This window comes from Lipomyces oligophaga (assembly GCF_038497815.1).
Source record: "Lipomyces oligophaga strain CBS 7107 unplaced genomic scaffold V1516scaffold_1, whole genome shotgun sequence".
NCBI lineage: Eukaryota > Fungi > Ascomycota > Lipomycetes > Lipomycetales > Lipomycetaceae > Lipomyces > [Lipomyces] oligophaga.
This window is the reverse complement of record NW_027117785.1, coordinates 1,994,643-2,015,446: the sequence shown is the minus strand read 5'-3', so window position 1 is coordinate 2,015,446 and position 20,804 is coordinate 1,994,643. Positions and strand designations below refer to the sequence as shown.

The window sequence follows — 20,804 nt, the reverse complement described above, 5'->3', positions numbered from 1 at the left end:
ACTAATCCACTAGCATTTTCCAAGACCTCTCAATCGTTTCCAGTAATCAAGCACGTGCAGAACTACCCGTGGTTACATAATTGGTCGGCATCAATTCGGTCATTTTCGGTGAATTCAAGATTTTGGAAAAGCAGTTCGTCAGATGATAATATTTCTTCTCAGTCTGCAAGCGAGGATTCAAATGCGAAAGCTAAGCGATCTGTCACTACATCTTCATCGTGGGGCAGTGCTATGTCAAGACGCTTGCCACATAGGCCAACAAAGGATGAACTATTAAAGGCAGCAACTAGTGCATTTGAACGGTTTAGAATAAGGTTTAAGTGGGCTTTTTTGCGTCAAGTGCGACCGTTCAACGTTGATGATATTTCTGCCTTTTTTTCATGGCTTATAGTGGGAAATGTGTTATGGGTCATTCTCGGAACAACAACCTTTTTCTCGCTCGTTTTATTAACTGCAAATACTGTTTTTGCTCAAGGTCTGTGGTTTTACGGATACGAAATTTTGATCGGCTGGATTTAACAGTTTTAGAATCGTTGGCAAGAATGATTGGAAATTACTTGACTAAGGAGACTGGTATCACAGTAGTATTTGAGAATGCTATTGTTCCAAACTGGCGGGATGGAGTGATTTCGTTTCGAAATGTGTTCATTTCTAGACGACCAGGGCATCATAATGCAAGTGTAACGAAGGGATCTCAAGCTACTGCTGCTGCTGCTGCTGCCGCTGCCGCTGCTGCTTCGTCTGCTGCCTCCCATGATTTGGATGAAAGCGTGATCAAAGAAGAGCCTGTAGATGATGGAAATTATACTCAGTTCGATTTAACAGTGGACAGTATAAACGTGACATTATCGTTTAGTAAGTGGATGAATGGTAAAGGTATCTTAGGAGATGTTGAAGTTAAGGGACTGCGCGGGCTCGTTGATCGAACTCATGTGCGATGGCTCCCAGGAGTAGATCCAAGGTCATACAAAAAAATTCATCATCCTGGCGATTTTGAAATTGATCATTTTGTTCTCGAAGATTCGCTAGTCACAGTCTTGCAGCCAAATGACTTTCGTCCGTTTCAGATAAGTATATTTTCATGTGATTTACCGCAATTACGACGCCAATGGTTATTTTATGACTTGATTTGTGCAAATCATATGTCTGGATCATATGATGATTCTTTGTTTACTATTCATCCTCGACAGACGTTGCGGTCTACAGGTGGGGCACCCTTAGTGGATGAAAAGGAAGATAACGATGTACGGAACGCATGGAAGAAGACTAGCCGACTAAGGGTCGATGGAGTTGCTATTGATCATCTAAATAGGGGAATTACTGAAGGACCATTTTCATGGATTCAAGATGGTGAAGTTGATCTCATTGCTGATGTGATGATTCCCTCTGAAGTACAAGACAGCAATTTTTCTCGAGTTGTTCAAGATATTGTTAGTAGGTGGGAAGAAACGGTCACTAATCGGAAACGAACTCGTGAGGAAGATAAGCTGAGGCGTAGTCAACAACTATATGATCTCAATGAAGATTTAGGTGATTCAGCCGCAAATAATGAACTTCTTTGGTTCAGTGGATTTCAAGGTTTTGGAGGAACATGGACAGTTCGTGATGCAATCGAGCGATGCAAGGACAGGTATCAAGAATTCATGCGAAAAGGCAGAATTGAGCTAGAAGTTCCCAGACTTGTAGTAGAAGATGAACTACATCAGCAGCAAGCTGTACTATCGTTTAGCGGGACTTCGAAGCGAGAGCAAGAAAAGTATATTGTATTTGATCTCCGTGTTCAACTGCACAACACGCGAGCAGCGGTGCCGTTGCTAGCACCCGAGCTATCATACACCAGCAATGCACTTGTACGACCTGTTGTCATGTTCATGAATAACCATAACACATATATCCCAATTAATGGAAGGGTAGTGAAAAAGCTATCTGAGTTCGACGGCAGTTGGACAATTTTTGACAGTGGACTGATGGATGATATCTCTACCGAGGTTTACGAAGCCATTGCGGCCAACGTACGGGATGACGAGGAACGGGCAAGGAGAATGAGAAGAGTAGGCATGTGGAGTCTTCAGCTTGCATTCCAAGTGATTCTGATGAGTATTGGGAATTTGTCAATCTAGTTCTTCTGATCCTACTGGTATAGGATAGAATTGTACATATCTATCTATTTTAGTGTCGTTAATGATCTAAGACTTGTATATAATGTATTAATAAGTCGAGTATGATTCAATGGTAGTGTTTATGTGGAACTTCTGATAAATTTGGTCGTCTCCATGGCTGCCGAGTTCAGCTTAAATTCTGGTTTGGCTTCATTGCCGACCGCTTCCCACATCTGGCTTCCACAATTCGACCGATACGTCTCTGAAATTTCAAATGAACTAGGGACCCTAACTGATTCAAAGTCTTGATTAATGATAGTCAAATTAAAATGACGCTCAGAATCTGCAATTTGAATGTTCGAAAACTTAAGTTCGAGTGCTGAATTCAAGATCTCAGTAGCAAATATGGAAAGCGAATCAGATTCATCATATGTATCAGCATCTGACTTTGAAACTCCAATATTAAATGAGGGCGGAAGAATAGCTGGAATAGTCAATTCTCGCGTGAGTATCCGATTCGAATGGTAATCAGTATCCATCGTATTTCAAGTCTGAAGCAGGAAATTCTATTGTTGCGCCGTCCAAAATAATTTGAGTTATTGCAGATTTTGGGGAATGATTGAATTTACCTAGCACATGGTCTCAAGCCCGATCTAACCTCCCAGTCTGTAACACTACCAAAATTCCATCAAAATATTTTAGTCCAATTTTACAATGCGAGCGGGATTTATAAAACGTATAAGTAAAAAACAAATAATAATTTACAAAGCCACAAAACAGCAAATCCCAGACCGAAAAACGAAAACAAATATCACTTTGAAAACTGTAAACTCTTTGAAACTTTGTACACTTTTGCACCAGTCACACCAATATGCAACATTCATTGAACGAATAATTTAAAACATCTTACTTTGTTTTCTCCATAGCGAACGAAAATCCCAATTACATCTCCAATGTAAAAATTAGCAGTTTCTGAATTACCACCCTCGCGCATGGTAGCCAAACTCCATGTTATCAAAATCGGATTTATCTGCTAAATTCCCTACTGCAGATCCTTCCGTATTATTTCCCGACTGGCTAGGCCTCTCTGGGTATTCCAATAAATTTGACATATCTTGTGTCGTATGCCGTCTCTTTAGTACAGCCCTAGAAGACACAGTTTTTTGCTGCCGCTCCCACAACAAGTTTCTTCGTAGCGACTCAGATAACTCAGTGGCAAGCATATTTCGTCGTGTGCTGCGCGGCGATAGCGTAGGCATTGCAGTAGCAGCAATATTACTCGCACGACTGACTGGAATTTCGGCTCCCTCTGATCGACGAACTACATTAAGCCTAGCCATTTTTGCAGCAGCACTTGCTACTTCATCGTTTGAAGGCCGTCCAGCCTGTTGAATTGTTGTATTAGCTTGCGTGAATCCTACTAAATCAGCGCGAGTCTGTTTTGTTACTTCCATTGTTAAGCCGCTTGATGGTCCTGGACGATGCTGATGCTGATTCGCTAATATTCGCCTTGAAGCCGCTGCTCCTTGAGAATATCCAGCATTTGACCGAGAGCTTCCACTTCGAACAAGCGAAGGCGATGATTGCGAGGTTATGAGACGACCGTCAACTTGTATTCCTGATTGAGAAAATCCTTCGGACTGGTCCTCATTAAGTAGTAATGTTGATAAAAGTGAGCGCCTTGATGTAATTGCTGGCACAGATCTATCCCTGACCAAAAACTGTGTCTCATCAAAACTAGGGGTATTGTCATCGTCAACAGAGTCCCAATCTGATTCGGCATCATCAATTGCTGATTCTGAAACATAGTCTTCGTCTAAGTCATCATAGTCCTCGTCATCCTCATCGACTGCATCCTCAGCCCCTTCATGGTTGACTGATGGAATTGTCGTAACAGTCTCCAAAAATGATGCCCGCTTGCGGTGCGTTGACCGACTATCATCCAGTTGTGGATTCATAGATCGTCGAAGAGGGGATCCGGAAAAATTTGTATGGCTTGATCCTCCTCCCCCGGTTAAATTTGATGTAGGAATAACGGCATTTGTGGAAGGCGATATCGACTCAGGCAGACCGTCCGATTCCGAAGGTGAAGATTCTATAAAAAACATTTTGCCTCGTTTAACATCTGAAGAGCGCACGCTCTTTGGTACCTGGTGCCCCATCGAACCAATTTTAATAGACGATGACGGCTGCTTATTTTGAGAACTTGACATACTTAGTTGGGATTTCATTGAAGCCATAGCCAAATTGCTGCGCACAGAGTGTACAGAAATTGCTGACGGAGAAAAGCCTTTAACGACACTTGTCGTTGAAGGGACAGCCCGATGCAAGTGGGAGCATTCCTCATCGTTGTTACGCTCTTCATTTTCCTCCTGTTCTTCATCATATTCATCATTGTCTAATATATCAGAAAGATCCTCGCAATCACTTAATTGAAATGCGTTTCGGGCTGATGGGGCTAATTCCTTTGAAGCCGATATGCGCGAAACCGATCCACAAGGATCCTTATCTAATGCAGAAATCGAAGACGAAGATAACTGGGATTCAGTCATATAAGAAGATTGAGAAGACAATAGCTTGACTTGATTTGTAGGTTTGTTGGAAAACGTTGTAGAAAGAGATACCGGCTTCTGCCAGTTAGGCACTTTTTCAGATCGAATGGATTCAAGCACTCGCTGAAACCGTTCAGCCGAGCTTGCATGTCTGACTCGTGAAGCTGACCTAATGCGATGAGACTGTCGATGATGTCGTTTCTTTTGAGTAATTGAGTTGATTTGAACGACTGGACTATTTGTGGATGAGTCAGTAGTGTGGACTAATGAATACGTGCTTTCCGAGTATGGCAAGACGGAATTGGATTGATTCGGACCGTCGTCATCGGAATCGCAATCGTCATCGCCATCTGTCGAAAATGCATCACATTCCGAGGAATCCGAAATACTAGCATGGTCAAAGTCATTATCAGGGAGCAGATCTCCATGACTATCGCGAACACGATGGCAGACAAAAGTCTCTCTATTCCAGACTCTCCACGATAAATTCTCCAGTCTGCGACCATTTTCAAGATTTTCGGCACATTTAGCAAAGACATTCCAGATAGAGAACAAGTTCTCTGGCTCAGATGTGTCCAGACTGATGACATGGTCGACAGCCAACGAGAGGAACGGATCCTTAGCTGGAGACATGGTGAGCAAAAGGTGGAATTAGAATGGAGAAATTCGAGTAAAGAAGCCGCGATTTAAAAATATTTAAATACACCCACAAGCCAGAACGTGCAATAAAGAAACCAAACCAAAAAACAACGAAAGCAGAAGTAGAACAGTGGCAGTCAGAAAAAGCACTATTCACAACCCCGCGACGTAGGCTGATGAGTTCAATATGCAGATTTTTCGTACGAGACTTGAACCACACGTTGCTCCGCTCTTCGTTATGAAGGAGAAGTTAAAAAAAGGAGCTTTGGCTCTTTCGTCTCTTGTCCCCAATGATTTAGACGAAACCGCTCGTCCAGGTCGAGATATCTCACAAGTCCACTCCACTTTGTCTTTTTCATTTTCTGTCTTCTAGTGTACCCTCCGTCCACGTGCCTTGCCTTATTCCGAAGGCGGGTCATGTGGTGCCCTGTTATACGCCACAAACCTTTGTCACATGCGCTACTCGCCGCCATCTGTGGCCGTGCTTGGCTCAATTTCACGCTGGACAAAAACAGCCACCGCCTCCTCGAGAAGAATTCCTAATTCAGAAGTTAATAAACATACATGGGAAAGACAGACCTCGAGGTGAACGCAGGCGGCAGATCAGGGAGGTTCAGCGATGACTGCTTTGAACTCTACTCACCCAGCGTAACCAAAGCGCTTCCATCAAGTGCACGGTTTATACAGTGACCATTCGGCTGAAACCTCGCAGACCTGTGCGAGTAATACAGATGTAAAGATTCCAGAAGTTCCTGTGGGTTGACGAAAATCAGTAACAGCTCTTCATTTTAGGAGCAAACAATGGCACGAAGGATCACCTGCGATCGATATAGCCGACGACCGGTGGAAGACACCAAACTGATTTTAGGATTTCCTTCGTGTCCTAATTAATAGATTTATGCTCACCTGGCGCGGAAGAGTGTCAATATTCGACACTTCGGCATGCAAATCCTCCAATATCGAGGTCATCTGACTAACTCTCTGGCTGTTGAGTGATCCACTCTTTTCGTGAGTTTGAATTTGTCGGGCCACGCGCTCATCTGCAGTTGGCCCACTTCCATCAGGATCTACTAAGTCGTAGACTGTAAATCGTCGAGCACCACCGATATTGGATTTTTGTTTAGTTTTGATCCCTTGCTGATACGTTGTTGTACGCGATTGTTTAGCGGGCTGATTCTCGACCGGATCATGACTATTCTCCGTGGCTTGAACCGACATGTATTCTTCTGTTACTAAGTGTAGTTCATCGCCTGTTTGATCAATACAGCTTGCTAGCTTTCTCTTATTTACTGCGTCTTTCACTTTTCCTGCATATCTCATACTCTTCTCGAATTCTTCATTCTCTGCCTCTTCCTCATCGCTTAGACCCAGCTCGTAAATATCTGCCTCTTCGTTCATTCTCCGCTCACTAAATTCGTTTTCGTTTTCGTTTTCGTTCTCTTGCTCTTCGTATTCTTGCCATTGGTCCCTCTGGTTGTCGTCGTCGAGCTTGCGGTCACTCAGCTGCTCCTTAGTTGAAATTTCATGAGCATCTACCCATTCCTCTTCTACTTCGGAAATATTGCCATCGCTGTATTCACTGCCGCTCTCGGCCGTCTCGAAATCATTTTCGTCCCCGTAGTTCTCCACCAAATATTTGGAATTGTTGCCGGATTTGTCTCCCTTATTCTCGCTCATTGTTCCTTGAACTCTCTGGGGCTCTTCTAACTGCTGATTCCACGAACGCGCGGCAGATCTTCAGTGCGCAATCCGAAGTACTGCAACGTGTCTGTCCAGGATCTATTTTCGCCTTTTTCCGCACTCTCTTTCAATTGCTTTTCCGATATTTTCCGCTTGATTCAAGCTGACAATCACACGCAATTTTGCCAGCCAGCTATCAGCCCTTCCTACTAGCTCCAACTTGATTCTGCGGCGTTCATAACCTCCCAAACAACACAACCAACGCAAATCAGTAAAAATGACTAGGAATGTTCTACTGCTGGTTTGCCGACAATTCTACAGTTTCGGGCAAATGGCCTCGTTTTAATTAAAGGAATTTCAAGTATCTATATAAATGCACGTAAAATTACAACATCTGGATCTATGCCTCCATAAATCCAAAAATGTTGTGGAAATCGACATATCTACGGGCTGAGTTCCCTAAATACTTTATCGCAACCTGTCGAACTGCTTCAAACAGCGGTCGATTATGCTCAGCCAACGCCTCCAATTCAGCATCTCCGCCTTTTTTAACTTTGTCAACATTAAAAACGTAATCCAGATACTGCAATTGCCGATATAGATCCTTGTCAGTATACTCATACGCCATCACGCCACGACAACTACTTGCCAAACCGTCTTTGCCTATACAGCGCTTACCATAGACACTGATCTGTCTTGTGCGGTTAGAGCACGAACTATCGTCACAAAACAGCCAGCCCTCATAATAGCGCATTATTTCCCGCCGGACTAGCCGCTCAACTTCAACAACCAGCAAAGCAGCTGGAAAAATCGCCGAACATTGAATACACTTGACTCCATTCGGTGTGCACATGTCTCGGGAGCTCACTAGTCCTTCAAACTTGCTATGAGAGCCACATGATACGCACACTAGCTCTAGTCTCTTAACACTTGAATACAGCTCCTCCTCCGGAATCGTACTCTCAAGCGGCTGGTACTCGAATGGTCCTGCTATATCAGACGACTGGATCATGTACTTCCGAGGATCAAGCCCCAAACAGCTGGCAAGATGCATAGCATCTGTGCCCTCAATTGTTGTACACAAACGCTCCACCGGAGGTAATATTTGCTTGGCCAGATAGTGCTCATAATCAGGCTTTAGTTGCTTATCGCCCTTTAAAAAGTCTACCGCCGGAAGTGCTCGTTCTGCTGGATTTGATGCAAACTGAGCAAGCTCTCCAGTAGGGGCGGCAATGATGTAGGACATAACGTCATTTGCAGACACCACCTCACCTCTGGCCTTTCGCTTAAGTGCAACCTGAACTTGTGGCATCGATTTTCCGCCTTGATATTGTGACGGATCCTTTCCGAGCTTGGTGTGTATAATGAATTTTGCAGGTCCAATTTCGCCCTCACGAACTCTGCCTCCGAGTTCTCGGAGATACTCATGTACCCTTTCGACAACTGTCTCAATCGACTCACCTGATAAAATTTGGTCAAGTGCATACCGAGAAGCGTCTTTTGACAATGCACAGTATTCACGACGACGCATGTCAAGACCCTTGATTTCGATATGGGTTTCCAGCTTTTGATTTACCATTGTGCAGTTGACTGCGGCGTATTTCTTTTTGGCATACAACATCAGACGTTGAAATACATTATCAATGTCTATTTCGAGCAGGCGATATCTCTCATTGACTGCACTCTTGAATTCATTTCCAATCTTCAAGGCCGCTTCGTATGAAGTTGTGTTTGTATTAATCATAACTGAGTCTGTGTCGCCATACACAACTCTGAGGGACAGTGATTCAGCAAGTTCTTTGGTGTTTGTCAGAATCTCTCGACCTTTGAAAGTAGTCAACATCGCGAGTGGGCGAGCATAAAATCGCGACTTTGTGTATCCGAGACAGCCATACATAGAGTTTGCAGTCAGTTTAAGTGCTTGCTGCTTGATATCCCACTATTCTGTTAATTCCAAATTTCCTAAATCAAATTCTTGTGAATAAAACTTACCTGGGCCTTTTGAGCAGAAGTTGCTTTTGTATCTTTCATCAAATTCTTGACTTGCCTCCGTCTGCTAACAAGTGTAGCAATGAGCTTTGGTAACACACCTTGAGGCACTTCACTGGAAGGAGGATCTGGAACGACGTCATTTGCTTCAGTCTATAGCTCCAGTTAGCCAAAATAAGCAACTCCACTTAATCAAAACACTCTGAGTTGCATATACTTACACATCGGGAACGATCTACGGTAGTGAAGCAAATGTTAAACTCCTGAATGATACTCGGGTACAAACTATTGAAATCCATAACAAGAACAAATTTGTCATGCAGACCTTTAGATGGCTCGAGGACAAGACCTCCTTTGAATTTGTCCCTTTTCTTCGTTCCCGAATTCACTGCTTCTTCATCATTTTGCTCATCATCATTGTCCTCATCGATTTCTGGCACGGTGGCTTGATTTCGCTTCTTACTCCATTCACTGACAGCTTTATCTGGAATGATATATTTCTTTCGATAAAACTCATGCATTAAAATGTATTCGTTTCTCTCAGATCGAGTTCCATTCAATGTATGCGCCCACGAGTTACCAGCAAGATTAGTTAGTTGTTTCGTAAGCGGAAGCAACTGAGTTTTCACAGCGAGTGACATTATATAATGAGTATCCAGTTCACAGTGAGTGACATATTCAAATAATCCCGTAGCACTATCCGTCCAACTAGCAGCCTTACGAATATCGATTTCCTCAGTTTCATGTCTAGTTTGGCCCAAAATCAACGAGCACATTTCTGACAGACTCCATGTCTGACATTTTGTCATTACAGATTTGCCCATGTCATTTGCAAGATCGCAAAGTAGTCGTCCGCTCACAACCCGCCTTTCACCAAAGAGGGACTTTCCAGTCATCATAGGCCATTCACTAAGTTTGGAACGTCCCATCCTATGCCAGGTCGGAGTCTTGAGAATCTTCATGCGATTCAAAAGAATATGCAGATCTCCAGCATTCAAATTATGACCAGCATAAAAATCTGGATCATATCTTTGTACTCGACTTAGAAATGAGGCCAGCAAGGAGGCCTCAGTCCGTTCCAGCAAAATTGTACCACGACCTTTTCGTTTGACTTCATTTTCAAAACCAGCAGGAAAAATTTTGTTCAATGGACGCACCATAGTGAAAACCACTGGCCGCAAATTTTCAGGCGAGTCAACAGTATCATGAGCAATATTTTCAAATACACGACCGCTAATAACAGCAATTTCACGTCGTCCTTTAGCATGATCCATAACTGTTCTCAGAGAAATACTCATTATCGTGATAGGTGGTGGCTCTAGATCAGGAATAACTGATACCATATCAGGCTCGCTAGCTGCTGCTTCAATTTTACACCATGAGGACTATAAATTGTTAATAAACTTCCGAAAGAAAGCCATTGCCAAATATTCCACCTACTCGTTGAAAATCTTTTGCAATAAATGGATGTTTGACTTCAAGCCAACAAGGGCCCATAATGTTACGCACTAGCACAAATTGCTCGAACATACTAGAACCAGAACCAAATACGTGCGAGAATGTTTCTCCTGAAATGTCAGATTCCAAACCGGGATCACTAAAAGGATACAAGGCTTCGACGTAGGTAGCTTCAGAAGGAACATCAGGCAGCTCAAATGCGTAGTTTCGTCTACATTCCTTCAAACGAACCTGCCGACTTTTAGATGAAAGGATAGTATCCACTTCTTCCATAACATCATCAATAGTAACTGGAGAACTCGTATTTGCTCCATTCTGATATCTGGTTCGCCGTGGCAAAAAGTAAAGGCGGTGGTCGACATTTCTAATCTGCACCATTGTACTGACATATCGATTGGAATCGCGCAGTTTACTTTTACCATAAAGAATTAGACGACCGCGAATCTCACAAAAATCAGTCCAATAAAATCTGAGAGAGCCATCAGTTTCAGCAGCATCGGAAATTGAGAGCTCATTAGATAGAGCTGATGCTGACGACGGAGAAGAAGAGACCGCAATCGGTAAAGCCGAATTTGCTGCTGTCCAGCTTTCAGCTTCTTTGGCATGTATGGGCTCTATTTTTGAAATTTCAAACTTTGCGAATTCCGGCTTGGTGAGCATCTTGGGCTCGTTCAGCACTTTAGACGCCGCAATATTAACCTTAGACTGGACTGCAGAGGTACCTATTTGACGCTCAACCTCCATAACATCTTCATCACTCTCAACATTTCCTACGCCCTGACCATTTGAGCTGATTCGTTCATTATCAGAGTCGCTATCGTTTAAAGCAGCATTTGTCCACACCTCATCATCCTCAGAGTCGTACTCAGTTTTTGTTGGGTTCGCAATACGAGTGGAGATGGCAGGTGACATATTTTGATCTAGAGTGGGCTCATCTTCAGCAACCGAATCTTGAATCTTGCTCAAAGCAGGCGGGGACGATGGGAAATTTGCCGAGAATTGTCTGTCAGAATTTCGAGGTAGCCCGGTAGAGGTAAATGAAGGCCTACTGCTATTACTTGCAGGCTTCACAACAGTTCTAGATCGAGAAGGCGTGTTCACCATGTCTGCATAGCCTATTTCGCCTAGCAAACCATCCATAAAAGCAGCGTCTTCTTCAGCTGTCATTCTCTACTGAAAGTTAGAAAATGAAGCTTAGTGAATATGCGAAATCTGCTGTACTTACCACTAAAGGAGCAGCTTTTGGAGCAGCTGACTGTTTCATAAATTTGTCCAAGGAGTTGCGCTGGCGTTTTGAAATTTCCTTTTTGTTTTTCTTTTTTTCTATGCGAAATATTAATAGAGAGTAATCTAAAATACCAAAAAATTGGTGAATACGTACTTCTCTTGTTGTGTTGCTCTCCCTCTTCTTCCTCACTCTCATCGTAGGATTCATCCTGGCGTTCCCAGTCATATCTGCCGTCATCAGCATAGCCCATTCCGTTGTCGTCAACAACAAAGTCCTTTTCTAGAAGTCGATTCTGCACCACACGTCTATATCCAGCATCGTCTACTTCATCATAGATGGCATCATCTTCGAATGCGTCGTCATGAAGGGATAGAGTCGACTTGCCCTCCGCGCGAAGTCTCTTAGCTTCTTTGAGCTGCGCTAGACGACTCATTGTACGAATGCAGTTTGAACCAATGGCAAATGCAGAAGATCTCCGCGTATTTTGAGAAAAAGGGACGGAGAATTGGAGGGTATGTAGAAACTGGAAATTCCATCTAAGTCGACCCGCTATTATAACGCGTCGCGTCTGCAAGCTTAGCCTGGGACTTTGCGCGCGCTTCAAACGCGTTCGTCTCAAAACACTCATTTACTTCAAGTTGTAAGCAGTACTACACGCTTATGCTTACGAATGTACAAACATCTTAACTCCGCAAGCAGGAGGTGGTCGGTCGATAGTCAGTCGCTACAGGTTTTACTCGAGATCCCTTTTTCTATATAACTGTTTATATACTGCTAGAGAAATTAAGGTTACCTTTGCAGAACTTGTGCGATTGGCTGAAATCGATTTGTTGAAAACTATGGCTAATGATCTTTCTGAGTAAGTTTTAGTTGGTTTAAATTACAACCGCAAAGACACAGTAAGCGCAGGTTACTCTTGCGCCCGGTGTCGATTGGTGGGTGGCTTTCCGCTAATAATGACCTGAACAGCTTTCTGAGGACAGTTCCTCCAGTAACACGAGTTCTTTTGCTTGGAACTCTTGGAACTACGTTTGGTGCTTTGCTGAATATAATTCCCCCGCTATTAATCGTCAATTACTGGCCTCTGACTCTCTTCAAACTTCAGTTATGGCGGCCGAGTAAGTCTCCAAGAACCGCTTCAGATGACTCGCTCGGCTAACACCATCCATCACAGTTACTGCTTTTTTTGTGGTTATGGGCGGCGATCCTATGTCGAAGTTGATGGAAATATATATGCGTATGAAAACTTTTGGGTTTGTCCTCGGATCTGCAAGATTAACTTGACATAGTATATACGTATGGCAAGGATCTTGAATTGGAGAAGTTTAAAGGATACACAGCTGATTACGTATATTACGTTCTTTTAATTGGCTCTGGAATTGCAGTATGTCTTTAATGGTTTGATTTTATCTCGTCGTTTCGTATTCTGTCCGCATGTTACCGCTTGACTCCTGTTCTGCCCCGACGTCTTTTGCACTATAGACTGCTCGGGTCCTGTTAATGGAGAAAATTAAGCTCTGCGTATGAATTCTCATCCATATCATTCGCATTCAAGAGATTCATACGTATGAGATCGTGGTTGCTGTTTTGAGACCAGCTAGAATTTCATTAGTAACTAGCTGACGTGGTCGTGGCATCCTATATTTTGCATTATTTATCTTATTTTTATTACACGCATTTTTGTTTTTTTCGTTCTAACATTTTTAGGGATTAAATGCACTTACCGGAGGTGTAGCGTATGTAGCCCCTCTATTAGTAGCATTTGCCTACACTTGGTCGCAGCATACACCAGATCGAATTGTCAGCTTTTACTTTGGAATTATGTTTAAAGCAAAATATCTGCCTGTCTTTATATTATCATTTAAGCTTCTAATTGAGGGACAGCGCTCATTTTTGATTTCTCTGACTGGCTTTGGAGCTGCTTACTGCTATCAGAGTCTGGAAAATGCGCGAGGACAAGGACGACCGAGCCCTTGGTTGCAGACCCCTCAATTCCTGAAGAATATGATTCCTGGAGCTTGGTCAGCTTCTACTGGTCTTACTACGGATCCACGGAATGTTCACAGATCTTTTGGAAGTGCATACTATCCTGGAACCTCCTCAGTTAATGGGTCCGCAAGACCAGGAACCGGACGGTCTTCTGGGGCCAATCCGTCTGCAGCTACTTCTAATACTACCTTTAGGTGGGGTCGTGGTCATCGACTAGGCGATTAAAAGATTAGATAATTACCAGAGTCTTACAGCATGCATATGGGTTTTTTATAATCTGTTAATTAGAGGAGTGTTTCGATACGAATTTGTGATTTTTTCCTGGGAAAAGGATGATTTTATCCAGTCGGCGCTCTAATCATTTGGGTTCGGTGGTTGGTTTATCGTATTGTTTTGTATTGTACTTATAATGCTTACTTTAGTTTTTGTTCTTTGCTCTCGTTTGATATATAAACATTATATACATTTATAAAATGCATAACCTGACTTCGTCCAATTATAGTGTCAGGGTCAGTGTAAAACTCTGGCCTTACGTAATCACATTATGTAAATCAAGTGATATGTACTATTGCTTAGGGTTTAAATAGTACATACAAAATTTTTTGGTCGACCATGATGGACACGGTTGAATATAGTTTCGATTAAACAGAGCATTTTGTGGTCAGGAAAGTCGAGAATTATAGGCAGAAACGGGATATCTCTGGAGTTGCATTTTAATAACTTATATCCTTAAAAATCACTAACAAGGAACTGAGACTGGGAATATGGCGAAATCTGACGAAGTTGCTAAGCCGGACCAGTTCACTATCAAGCCAGAGAATATTGAATCTTCTGTCGATACCTCGAAATGGCCGCTCCTATTAAAGAACTATGATCGGTTGATTGTGAGAACTGGTCATTATACGCCAATCCCAAGTGGAAGCACACCATTACACAGAGATTTGAAGAGCTACATAAGCAGTGGTGTCATAAACCTGGACAAGCCCAGTAATCCGAGTAGTCACGAGGTGGTTGCCTGGGTCAAACGGATTCTACGATGTGAAAAGACTGGTCATAGTGGTACTCTCGATCCGAAGGTTACAGGATGTCTGATTGTCTGTATTGATCGAGCTACTCGACTGGTTAAATCGCAGCAGGGCGCAGGAAAAGAGTACGTTTGCGTGCTACGACTCCACGATGTTCTCGATAATGAGAAGCAACTTCTTCGTCAACTTGAGACTTTGACTGGAGCCTTGTTTCAGAGACCTCCTTTGATTTCAGCTGTAAAGCGTCAATTGCGTATCCGAACGATCCACGAATCCAAATTAGTCGAGTTTGACAACGAGCGCAAACTCGCTGTCTTTTGGGTGTCGTGTGAAGCTGGCACATATATACGAACGCTTTGTGTTCATCTTGGTCTTTTATTAGGAGTTGGTGGGCATATGCAGGAGCTTCGTCGTGTTCGATCAGGTGCAATGGGTGAGACCGACAATCTTGTAACGTTGCACGACGTCTTGGATGCGCAATGGGTATATGATAACACTCGAGATGAGAGTTATTTGCGTCGTGTAATCAGACCGCTCGAAACACTTCTTGTTGGATATAAGCGTCTTGTTGTCAAGGATTCGGCTGTCAATGCTGTTTGTTATGGGGCCAAACTCATGATTCCAGGCCTTCTCCGATACGAAACAGGTATTGAAGTTCATGAGGAGGTTGTTTTAATAACAACCAAGGGTGAGGCTATTGCTATTGGAATTGCTCAGATGTCTACTGTTGAGCTTTCCACCTGCGATCATGGTATCGTTGCCAAAGTTAAGCGTTGTATTATGGAGCGAGATACTTATCCAAGGCGATGGGGTCTCGGACCAACTGCTCTTGAGAAGAAGAAACTTAAAGCTGATGGAAAATTGGATAAATATGGACGGAATATCGATGCGACTCCTGCTGAATGGAAAAATAATTACAAGGACTTTTCTGCCAACGGTCAGGCTACTGACGAAGTTAAGTCAGATGCAGAAGCTCTAATGATTGATGCAAAACCTGAACAAAAGTTAATTGAAGAGGTTGAGCTTAAAGTAGATAATAAGGTTGAAGAATCTGCGGATGAAGATGAGGAACTTAAACTCAAGAAAGAGAAAAAAGAGAAAAAAGAGAAAAAAGAGAAAAAAGAAAAGCGGGAGAAAAAGGAAAAGAAGGAAAAGAAGCGGAAGGCGGATGATGAAAGCCATGAAAAGAAGAAGAAGAAAAAAACAGAAGCTTAATTTTTTTTCGTTAATATTTGAATTTCTTGTTTATAGTAATTGTAGCTTTAGATGTTTATGCTTTCGTTCTTTGTATCATTGTTCTCTGATTGGCTGTAGTTATGTTCAGAAATTGAGTTCAAAATGAATTTATATTTTCTATTTTTGGCGGTTTAAATTTTTTAATGACAAAACGAAAAGTCTGCTTTGGTTTTATGTTAAAGAAATATTTCAACTAAATAAATCAACAGATATGCATGAAACTAATGTAAGATCAGTTATCAGTACAGAAATTCTACAACAAAAATTTATCCAAAACTCACAAAAAAAAAATACAAAATTGTTCTAAAAGCCATACTAATACCGCAGATACCCCAATAAAAAAACTCCTCCATAAAAAGAAAAAAATTCTACAATTTGGAAATGGGTTTAAACAAACTGCCAATCAAAACAATCCTGGCAACTCTCACGAGGAAGACAAGTTGGAGTGGAGTTATACGAAAGCATCATCTCGATAATTGGCCGTATACGATGATTGGAAATTGAAATATGCCACTTGAGATCACCTACTGTGTCGTAAGTACATTCAAGACCAGTGTGACAGGATGTTTCCATAGCGTAGCCACCTAGCCAGCAAACAGATGTTGGGCCGTTGCAAACACCCATGTAAATTGGATCTGCAGTATTACCAATATGCCAGATCGTGGATTCGCTCTCTGGAATAGGAGGGAATGGGAGATGGAGACGATGTGCCGCTAATTTCTCACCGGGAGCTTCAAATGCTATAGTCGGAAGTCCATACGTCCGGCCTAGTAGAGCAGACATAGCGCCTCCTAGAGAATGACCAGTAGCCCAAATATTCGCACCGGGGTACATGGAGGTAATATTGCGATAGATGTCTAAGGTGGCGCGGTAATATTTGTCCTCGGCATATAAGGAAGACTCCAAGCAAGACTGCTTACATGTGTATGACTTCTCGTAGCAATCACAGACGGTACTCCACATATAACTTAAACGAGCACAGCAACACGAAAATAGCAAGTTATCATTGACCTTGTCGCTTGCGACAGTATCACCGTCGCTATAGAAAATGGCAGCACTGGTGCCCTTGATGGAAATAATCACTGTGGAATTAGTCTCATCGACAAAAATATGTCCTCGAAGACCATTCGAGTCCCAGCCAAAACTGCCAGACTATAACTTCTGTTAGCCCACTTGACTCTTTATTCACACAAACAGATCTATGTAATGCGAACCTCGTTGTACGGAACTCCAATATCCAACCAAGTGTCATCAGACGGGTCAATAACATAAGCATCCGCAGTAATTCGGGCAAACTCGACTAGTGTGTCACGATCTGTGATGTTGGGGACCATGATATCTTCATCTCCCCAATCAAAATCAATAGCGACCGCTCCACTCGTTCGGGAATAGTGTAAATAGGACTCCATATAGTTCGGAGATCGCTCCTTCATCCGAGTCACTGTTTTGGATTGCGATGCTACATGAAACGACGTCGGCCCATTTTCTGGCTTATATGAAGCTGAGAAATCTCGTCGACGATGAAGCTGAGGATGTTCGTCTATTCCATGGACGAAAACATGTCGCAGAGTGAATCCTGATGCATAATCCTGTTCCCTAGGTCGGCTTATCGGTAATCCGCCGATAAAAGGTAACTGAAAAGCAGCAACGACGTCGGCAAGGGCGACTGTCCAAAGAGTGCAAATAGAGATCTTCATTTCAGCACAAATCTGTCAGTCAAAAATCAAAATCGGAGCGTAATTAGCAGCACGGGCAAAATCAGAATGGTGAAGGAACAGATGTAGGTCAAAGGATTGTCTTAATCTGTAATCAGCGTTCTGGTCCGGGACTGCCCCCCTGAAATTCGTGTTTCCAGTGCGGATTGCGACAAGTCGTCACCATAAGAACAGCATCAAACACAGAAGTCCAAGCAGCATCACGTGACCGTTTCTTGGGGCAATTTCAACGTATAGATAACTCATCTAAGTCTGTTCTGCTCCCTCATGGAAGAATTGTTAAACTAATCAAAATGATAAAATTATGTCTTAGAGGTTTCAGCTGTTTGATGAAAGAGGGCTTCTGTCAGTGTAGGCGACTTCAAAATGCATCTAGTGGCCAGAGTAGGCGTGTATGGTCCGCAGTACCGAGATTCAAGTCTCACCATCAAATGCCAGCTCGACCGACTGTTAAGGAGGAAGAAATTGAAGAGGTGTTCATCAAGGGAGGGTATGTATCACTCTCAGTTTTTGACCTTAATCTTTAATATTAATCCACAATAGGGGAAAGGGTGGACAGAAGGTTGATATAAGAGTGATATTTAGGCGAGAATCTAACTTGCATTTAGATAAACAAAACAAATAGCAAAGTTCAATTAAAGCATGTTCCTAGTGGACTTGTTGTCAGTTGTCAAGCAACACGATCCAGAGAACAGAATCGAAAAATTGCTCGCAGTAGAATGGCTGAACAGCTAGAATATAAGGAGACTCCGAGTGATAGCCGGCTGGGTAAACTCGCAGAACGACGAATCAAGCGTGCCAAAAATCAACGAAAGAAAGCAATGCGCAGAAAGAGGGAAAGGCAAAGTTTAAAAGAAGTATGCTGAAAATTTTGAATTATGAGATTAGTTTATTTACGTCGATTTAGGCCGGACTGAACCAGATTGAGGGTCATCTTCCAAGAGATTTTATCGAAGTTGTGAATCGATCTTTGATCTCAGCAGTCGACTCCGTGCAAGGAATCAAGCAGGAACAACGCTTTGAAATTGAATACGAAAACGAAGACGATTTAGAAGAAGACGATGGTTTAGAAAATGAAGAGAAAGAGAAAGATGAGAAAGAATGCAATATCCTGATTGCAGAGCCAAACCGGCCACTTATAATTAAAAGGCCAAAGAAAAGCAAATTTACCGTCTACAGCGATGATTAGCATTTGAAGAGTCCCAAATTATGAAAATTTTCTTTCAGGAAATGGAGTAGCGGGTGAAGGAGCCAGTTCTTTCGGTTCAGTGCCATTGATCAAGCTCAGCACTTTGCTGACAGCACGGTCGTCAATCGTTTTAGGAGAATGATCAAACAGCGCCATAAGAATTGCAAGACTGAAGGAAAATATCACTAAATCGCCGTTCCTGCTATTTTAGCTTGTGATCAACTACTAACGATGAGATACATACTGAATAGTGTGTACTTTGTTATGCTTGATTAGAGTCTTCCAGTATGATTCTGCACTCATCCGGGCAACTGAGATAAAACTTGCATATGTTAGATATTTCTTATTTATCTCAAAATTTTAACATACTGTTTTTTATTCGAGTCCCTGGTAAAGTAGGCCCAAAGACCAGCAACAAACCCAATCATTTTGATCCGCCCAATTGGCAATAGTCGATTCCCCATAGTGTTCTGAGTGAAGCATAACCCAGACCAGATTGTTGAAGAAACTAAAGTCAGGAGAGAGAGTGATTTTGCAAATTTTATCGATACACTTTTAGCGAATAGAGCATAGCTATCAGGTCAAAAAAACTGTCAAACTAAAATAATGATCTGATTTAGCATACCCTTTAAATTCCCATTCCGCAATACCAATACCAATTGCAGCAAGGCCAACAAATTTCGAAAAAGAAAGAAGCAAAGCCAAACTGTTTATGATACTGCTTTGCAAACAAGATTGATTCGCCGGATGAATAAGTGCGCAAGATAAATATTTAATACCCGGATGCGCTTCAGATACAATAGGATTTATAGACTGAAAGGCAGATGGTAATGTGTAAGAATCTGGATACAAAATGGGCGAATTGAAAGGTGGATATCTCTCGCGGGTAATTTCAGTAAGACTATCCATGATCTGTTCACGAGAGGGATAGGACAGTTCGGCTGGATAATTTGAGGGGCGTAAAGGTAAAAAAAACCCAGAAGTATATCTCATGAAGGCAGAAAAAAACTGTTGCAAGAATTAGAATATATTTTTAATTGATTTCGAAGACGAACCATCGGTGTGCATTCTCTATTATACACGAACGTATTTAGTAGCTGCGCGACAGAGAACGGAGCTAGAATCCAGGGACCGACTTGCTGAGACATCCAGCGAAACTGTCTCTTTGTAGATATATACGAGAACGAGTATTGAGTTACCAACGAAGCCAAATAGAAAACGATAGATGACCGCACTCGACCCTTGGGCAATAGCCCAAGAGAAGATCCAGCAAGAAAGGCGGCAGTGAATGGAGCAAACAGCGGTGAAAGCAACACCTTTGCAATGCGACGATGATTCATGCGAAAAGATCGGGCCTCCGCAGTCACCACTCCCTTATGCAAAGAGATAGTCGCGGGATAGAGCAATCGGTAAATGGAAATCAATAACGCGGGAGCAAGAGATGTCTTGACACGACGCCAATCCAGTAGACGAATCCTGTGACTAAAATAAGAAGTCAGTCGATAGCAATGTTGCATAGTCCATTTCAATACTTCTTATGAAAAACTTTAGAATACTTCAGTAAACTAACAAGATAGAGGATCGCGTAGCAAGAGGAAGAAAGTCGAGAGCATAGCCTCCACAGTCTAAAGCCTGGTCAGTACGAAATCGGTCTGATTCATCAAAAAAAACGTACTCCAAATAAAATAAATTTAAGTCTTTTGATTTCAGCAAAATCTGGTCTGCTGTAGGAATTTTTCCGAGAATTTTTCTGACTCGTAGTTTGATCAGAGCTCCTTTGTATGCTGGTCGAATCTCCCCCGCATTTGGCTTCGCCCAGGATTCGACTTTGCTGGTCAGACTACGATATTCATCCGGCGAAATAACAAAATTCAGCCAAAAAGGAGTATCAAACGATTTTGAACAGCTCATATTTGCAGACAGATATATTCGCAAAACGGGCAAATGGAATTTAAGAAGACGTCCTGGAGCCGATCGCTCTTCAATTGATGATCTTGACAGAGGA

The 20,804-nt window shown here is 42.5% G+C and overlaps 9 protein-coding genes across 9 annotated transcripts; 4 read left to right on the top strand and 5 right to left on the bottom strand.

Moving 5' to 3' along the window:
• Positions 1-231: 231 nt before the first annotated feature.
• V1516DRAFT_694360 (mitochondrial distribution and morphology protein family 31/32) lies at positions 232-2,120 on the top strand (the record flags this gene model as incomplete). Its single annotated transcript, XM_066923943.1, has 2 exons — positions 232-475; positions 529-2,120. The coding sequence occupies 2 exons, from the start codon at positions 232-234 to the stop codon at positions 2,118-2,120; spliced, it is 1,836 nt and encodes a 611-aa protein (XP_066780250.1).
• Positions 2,121-3,076: 956 nt separating this feature from the next.
• V1516DRAFT_617954 (uncharacterized protein) lies at positions 3,077-5,287 on the bottom strand (the record flags this gene model as incomplete). The annotated part of the gene is made up of 2 exons (XM_066919385.1): positions 3,077-4,914; positions 5,083-5,287. Coding segments are annotated over 2 exons (2,043 nt in total), but the record flags the coding sequence as incomplete, so codon positions are not given.
• Positions 5,288-5,749: 462 nt separating this feature from the next.
• V1516DRAFT_662134 (uncharacterized protein) lies at positions 5,750-6,967 on the bottom strand (the record flags this gene model as incomplete). The annotated part of the gene is made up of 3 exons (XM_066920421.1): positions 5,750-5,829; positions 5,934-6,042; positions 6,197-6,967. 3 exons carry the CDS (start codon positions 6,965-6,967, stop codon positions 5,750-5,752), a joined length of 960 nt encoding a protein of 319 aa, XP_066780248.1.
• Positions 6,968-7,294: 327 nt separating this feature from the next.
• Positions 7,295-12,186, bottom strand: V1516DRAFT_669307 (uncharacterized protein). Its single transcript, XM_066921157.1, has 6 exons — positions 11,799-12,186; positions 11,643-11,740; positions 10,400-11,587; positions 9,181-10,344; positions 8,963-9,112; positions 7,295-8,909 (listed from the first exon to the last, which is right to left on the bottom strand). The coding sequence occupies exons 1-6, from the start codon at positions 12,076-12,078 to the stop codon at positions 7,371-7,373; spliced, it is 4,419 nt and encodes a 1,472-aa protein (XP_066780247.1). The 5' UTR covers positions 12,079-12,186; the 3' UTR covers positions 7,295-7,370.
• A 228-nt stretch (positions 12,187-12,414) lies between these two features.
• V1516DRAFT_669302 (Der1-like family-domain-containing protein) lies at positions 12,415-14,126 on the top strand. Its single transcript, XM_066921156.1, has 5 exons — positions 12,415-12,504; positions 12,615-12,763; positions 12,820-12,882; positions 12,935-13,029; positions 13,353-14,126. Exons 1-5 carry the CDS (start codon positions 12,485-12,487, stop codon positions 13,857-13,859), a joined length of 834 nt encoding a protein of 277 aa, XP_066780246.1. The 5' UTR covers positions 12,415-12,484; the 3' UTR covers positions 13,860-14,126.
• Positions 14,127-14,176: 50 nt separating this feature from the next.
• V1516DRAFT_669297 (H/ACA ribonucleoprotein complex subunit 4) lies at positions 14,177-16,116 on the top strand. Its single transcript, XM_066921155.1, has one exon. It carries the CDS (start codon positions 14,399-14,401, stop codon positions 15,872-15,874), a length of 1,476 nt encoding a protein of 491 aa, XP_066780245.1. The 5' UTR covers positions 14,177-14,398; the 3' UTR covers positions 15,875-16,116.
• V1516DRAFT_709956 (Alpha/Beta hydrolase protein) lies at positions 16,036-17,684 on the bottom strand. The gene is made up of 2 exons (XM_066924230.1): positions 17,110-17,684; positions 16,036-17,047 (listed from the first exon to the last, which is right to left on the bottom strand). Exons 1-2 carry the CDS (start codon positions 17,590-17,592, stop codon positions 16,283-16,285), a joined length of 1,248 nt encoding a protein of 415 aa, XP_066780244.1. The 5' UTR covers positions 17,593-17,684; the 3' UTR covers positions 16,036-16,282.
• Positions 17,685-17,879: 195 nt separating this feature from the next.
• V1516DRAFT_669294 (RF-1 domain-containing protein) lies at positions 17,880-18,540 on the top strand. The gene is made up of 3 exons (XM_066921154.1): positions 17,880-18,100; positions 18,154-18,172; positions 18,219-18,540. The coding sequence occupies exons 1-3, from the start codon at positions 17,904-17,906 to the stop codon at positions 18,474-18,476; spliced, it is 474 nt and encodes a 157-aa protein (XP_066780243.1). The 5' UTR covers positions 17,880-17,903; the 3' UTR covers positions 18,477-18,540.
• V1516DRAFT_669286 (uncharacterized protein) lies at positions 18,472-20,779 on the bottom strand. The gene is made up of 7 exons (XM_066921153.1): positions 20,475-20,779; positions 20,332-20,424; positions 19,855-20,281; positions 19,425-19,807; positions 19,169-19,372; positions 19,044-19,121; positions 18,472-18,998 (listed from the first exon to the last, which is right to left on the bottom strand). The coding sequence occupies exons 1-7, from the start codon at positions 20,708-20,710 to the stop codon at positions 18,818-18,820; spliced, it is 1,602 nt and encodes a 533-aa protein (XP_066780242.1). The 5' UTR covers positions 20,711-20,779; the 3' UTR covers positions 18,472-18,817.
• Positions 20,780-20,804: the final 25 nt, after the last annotated feature.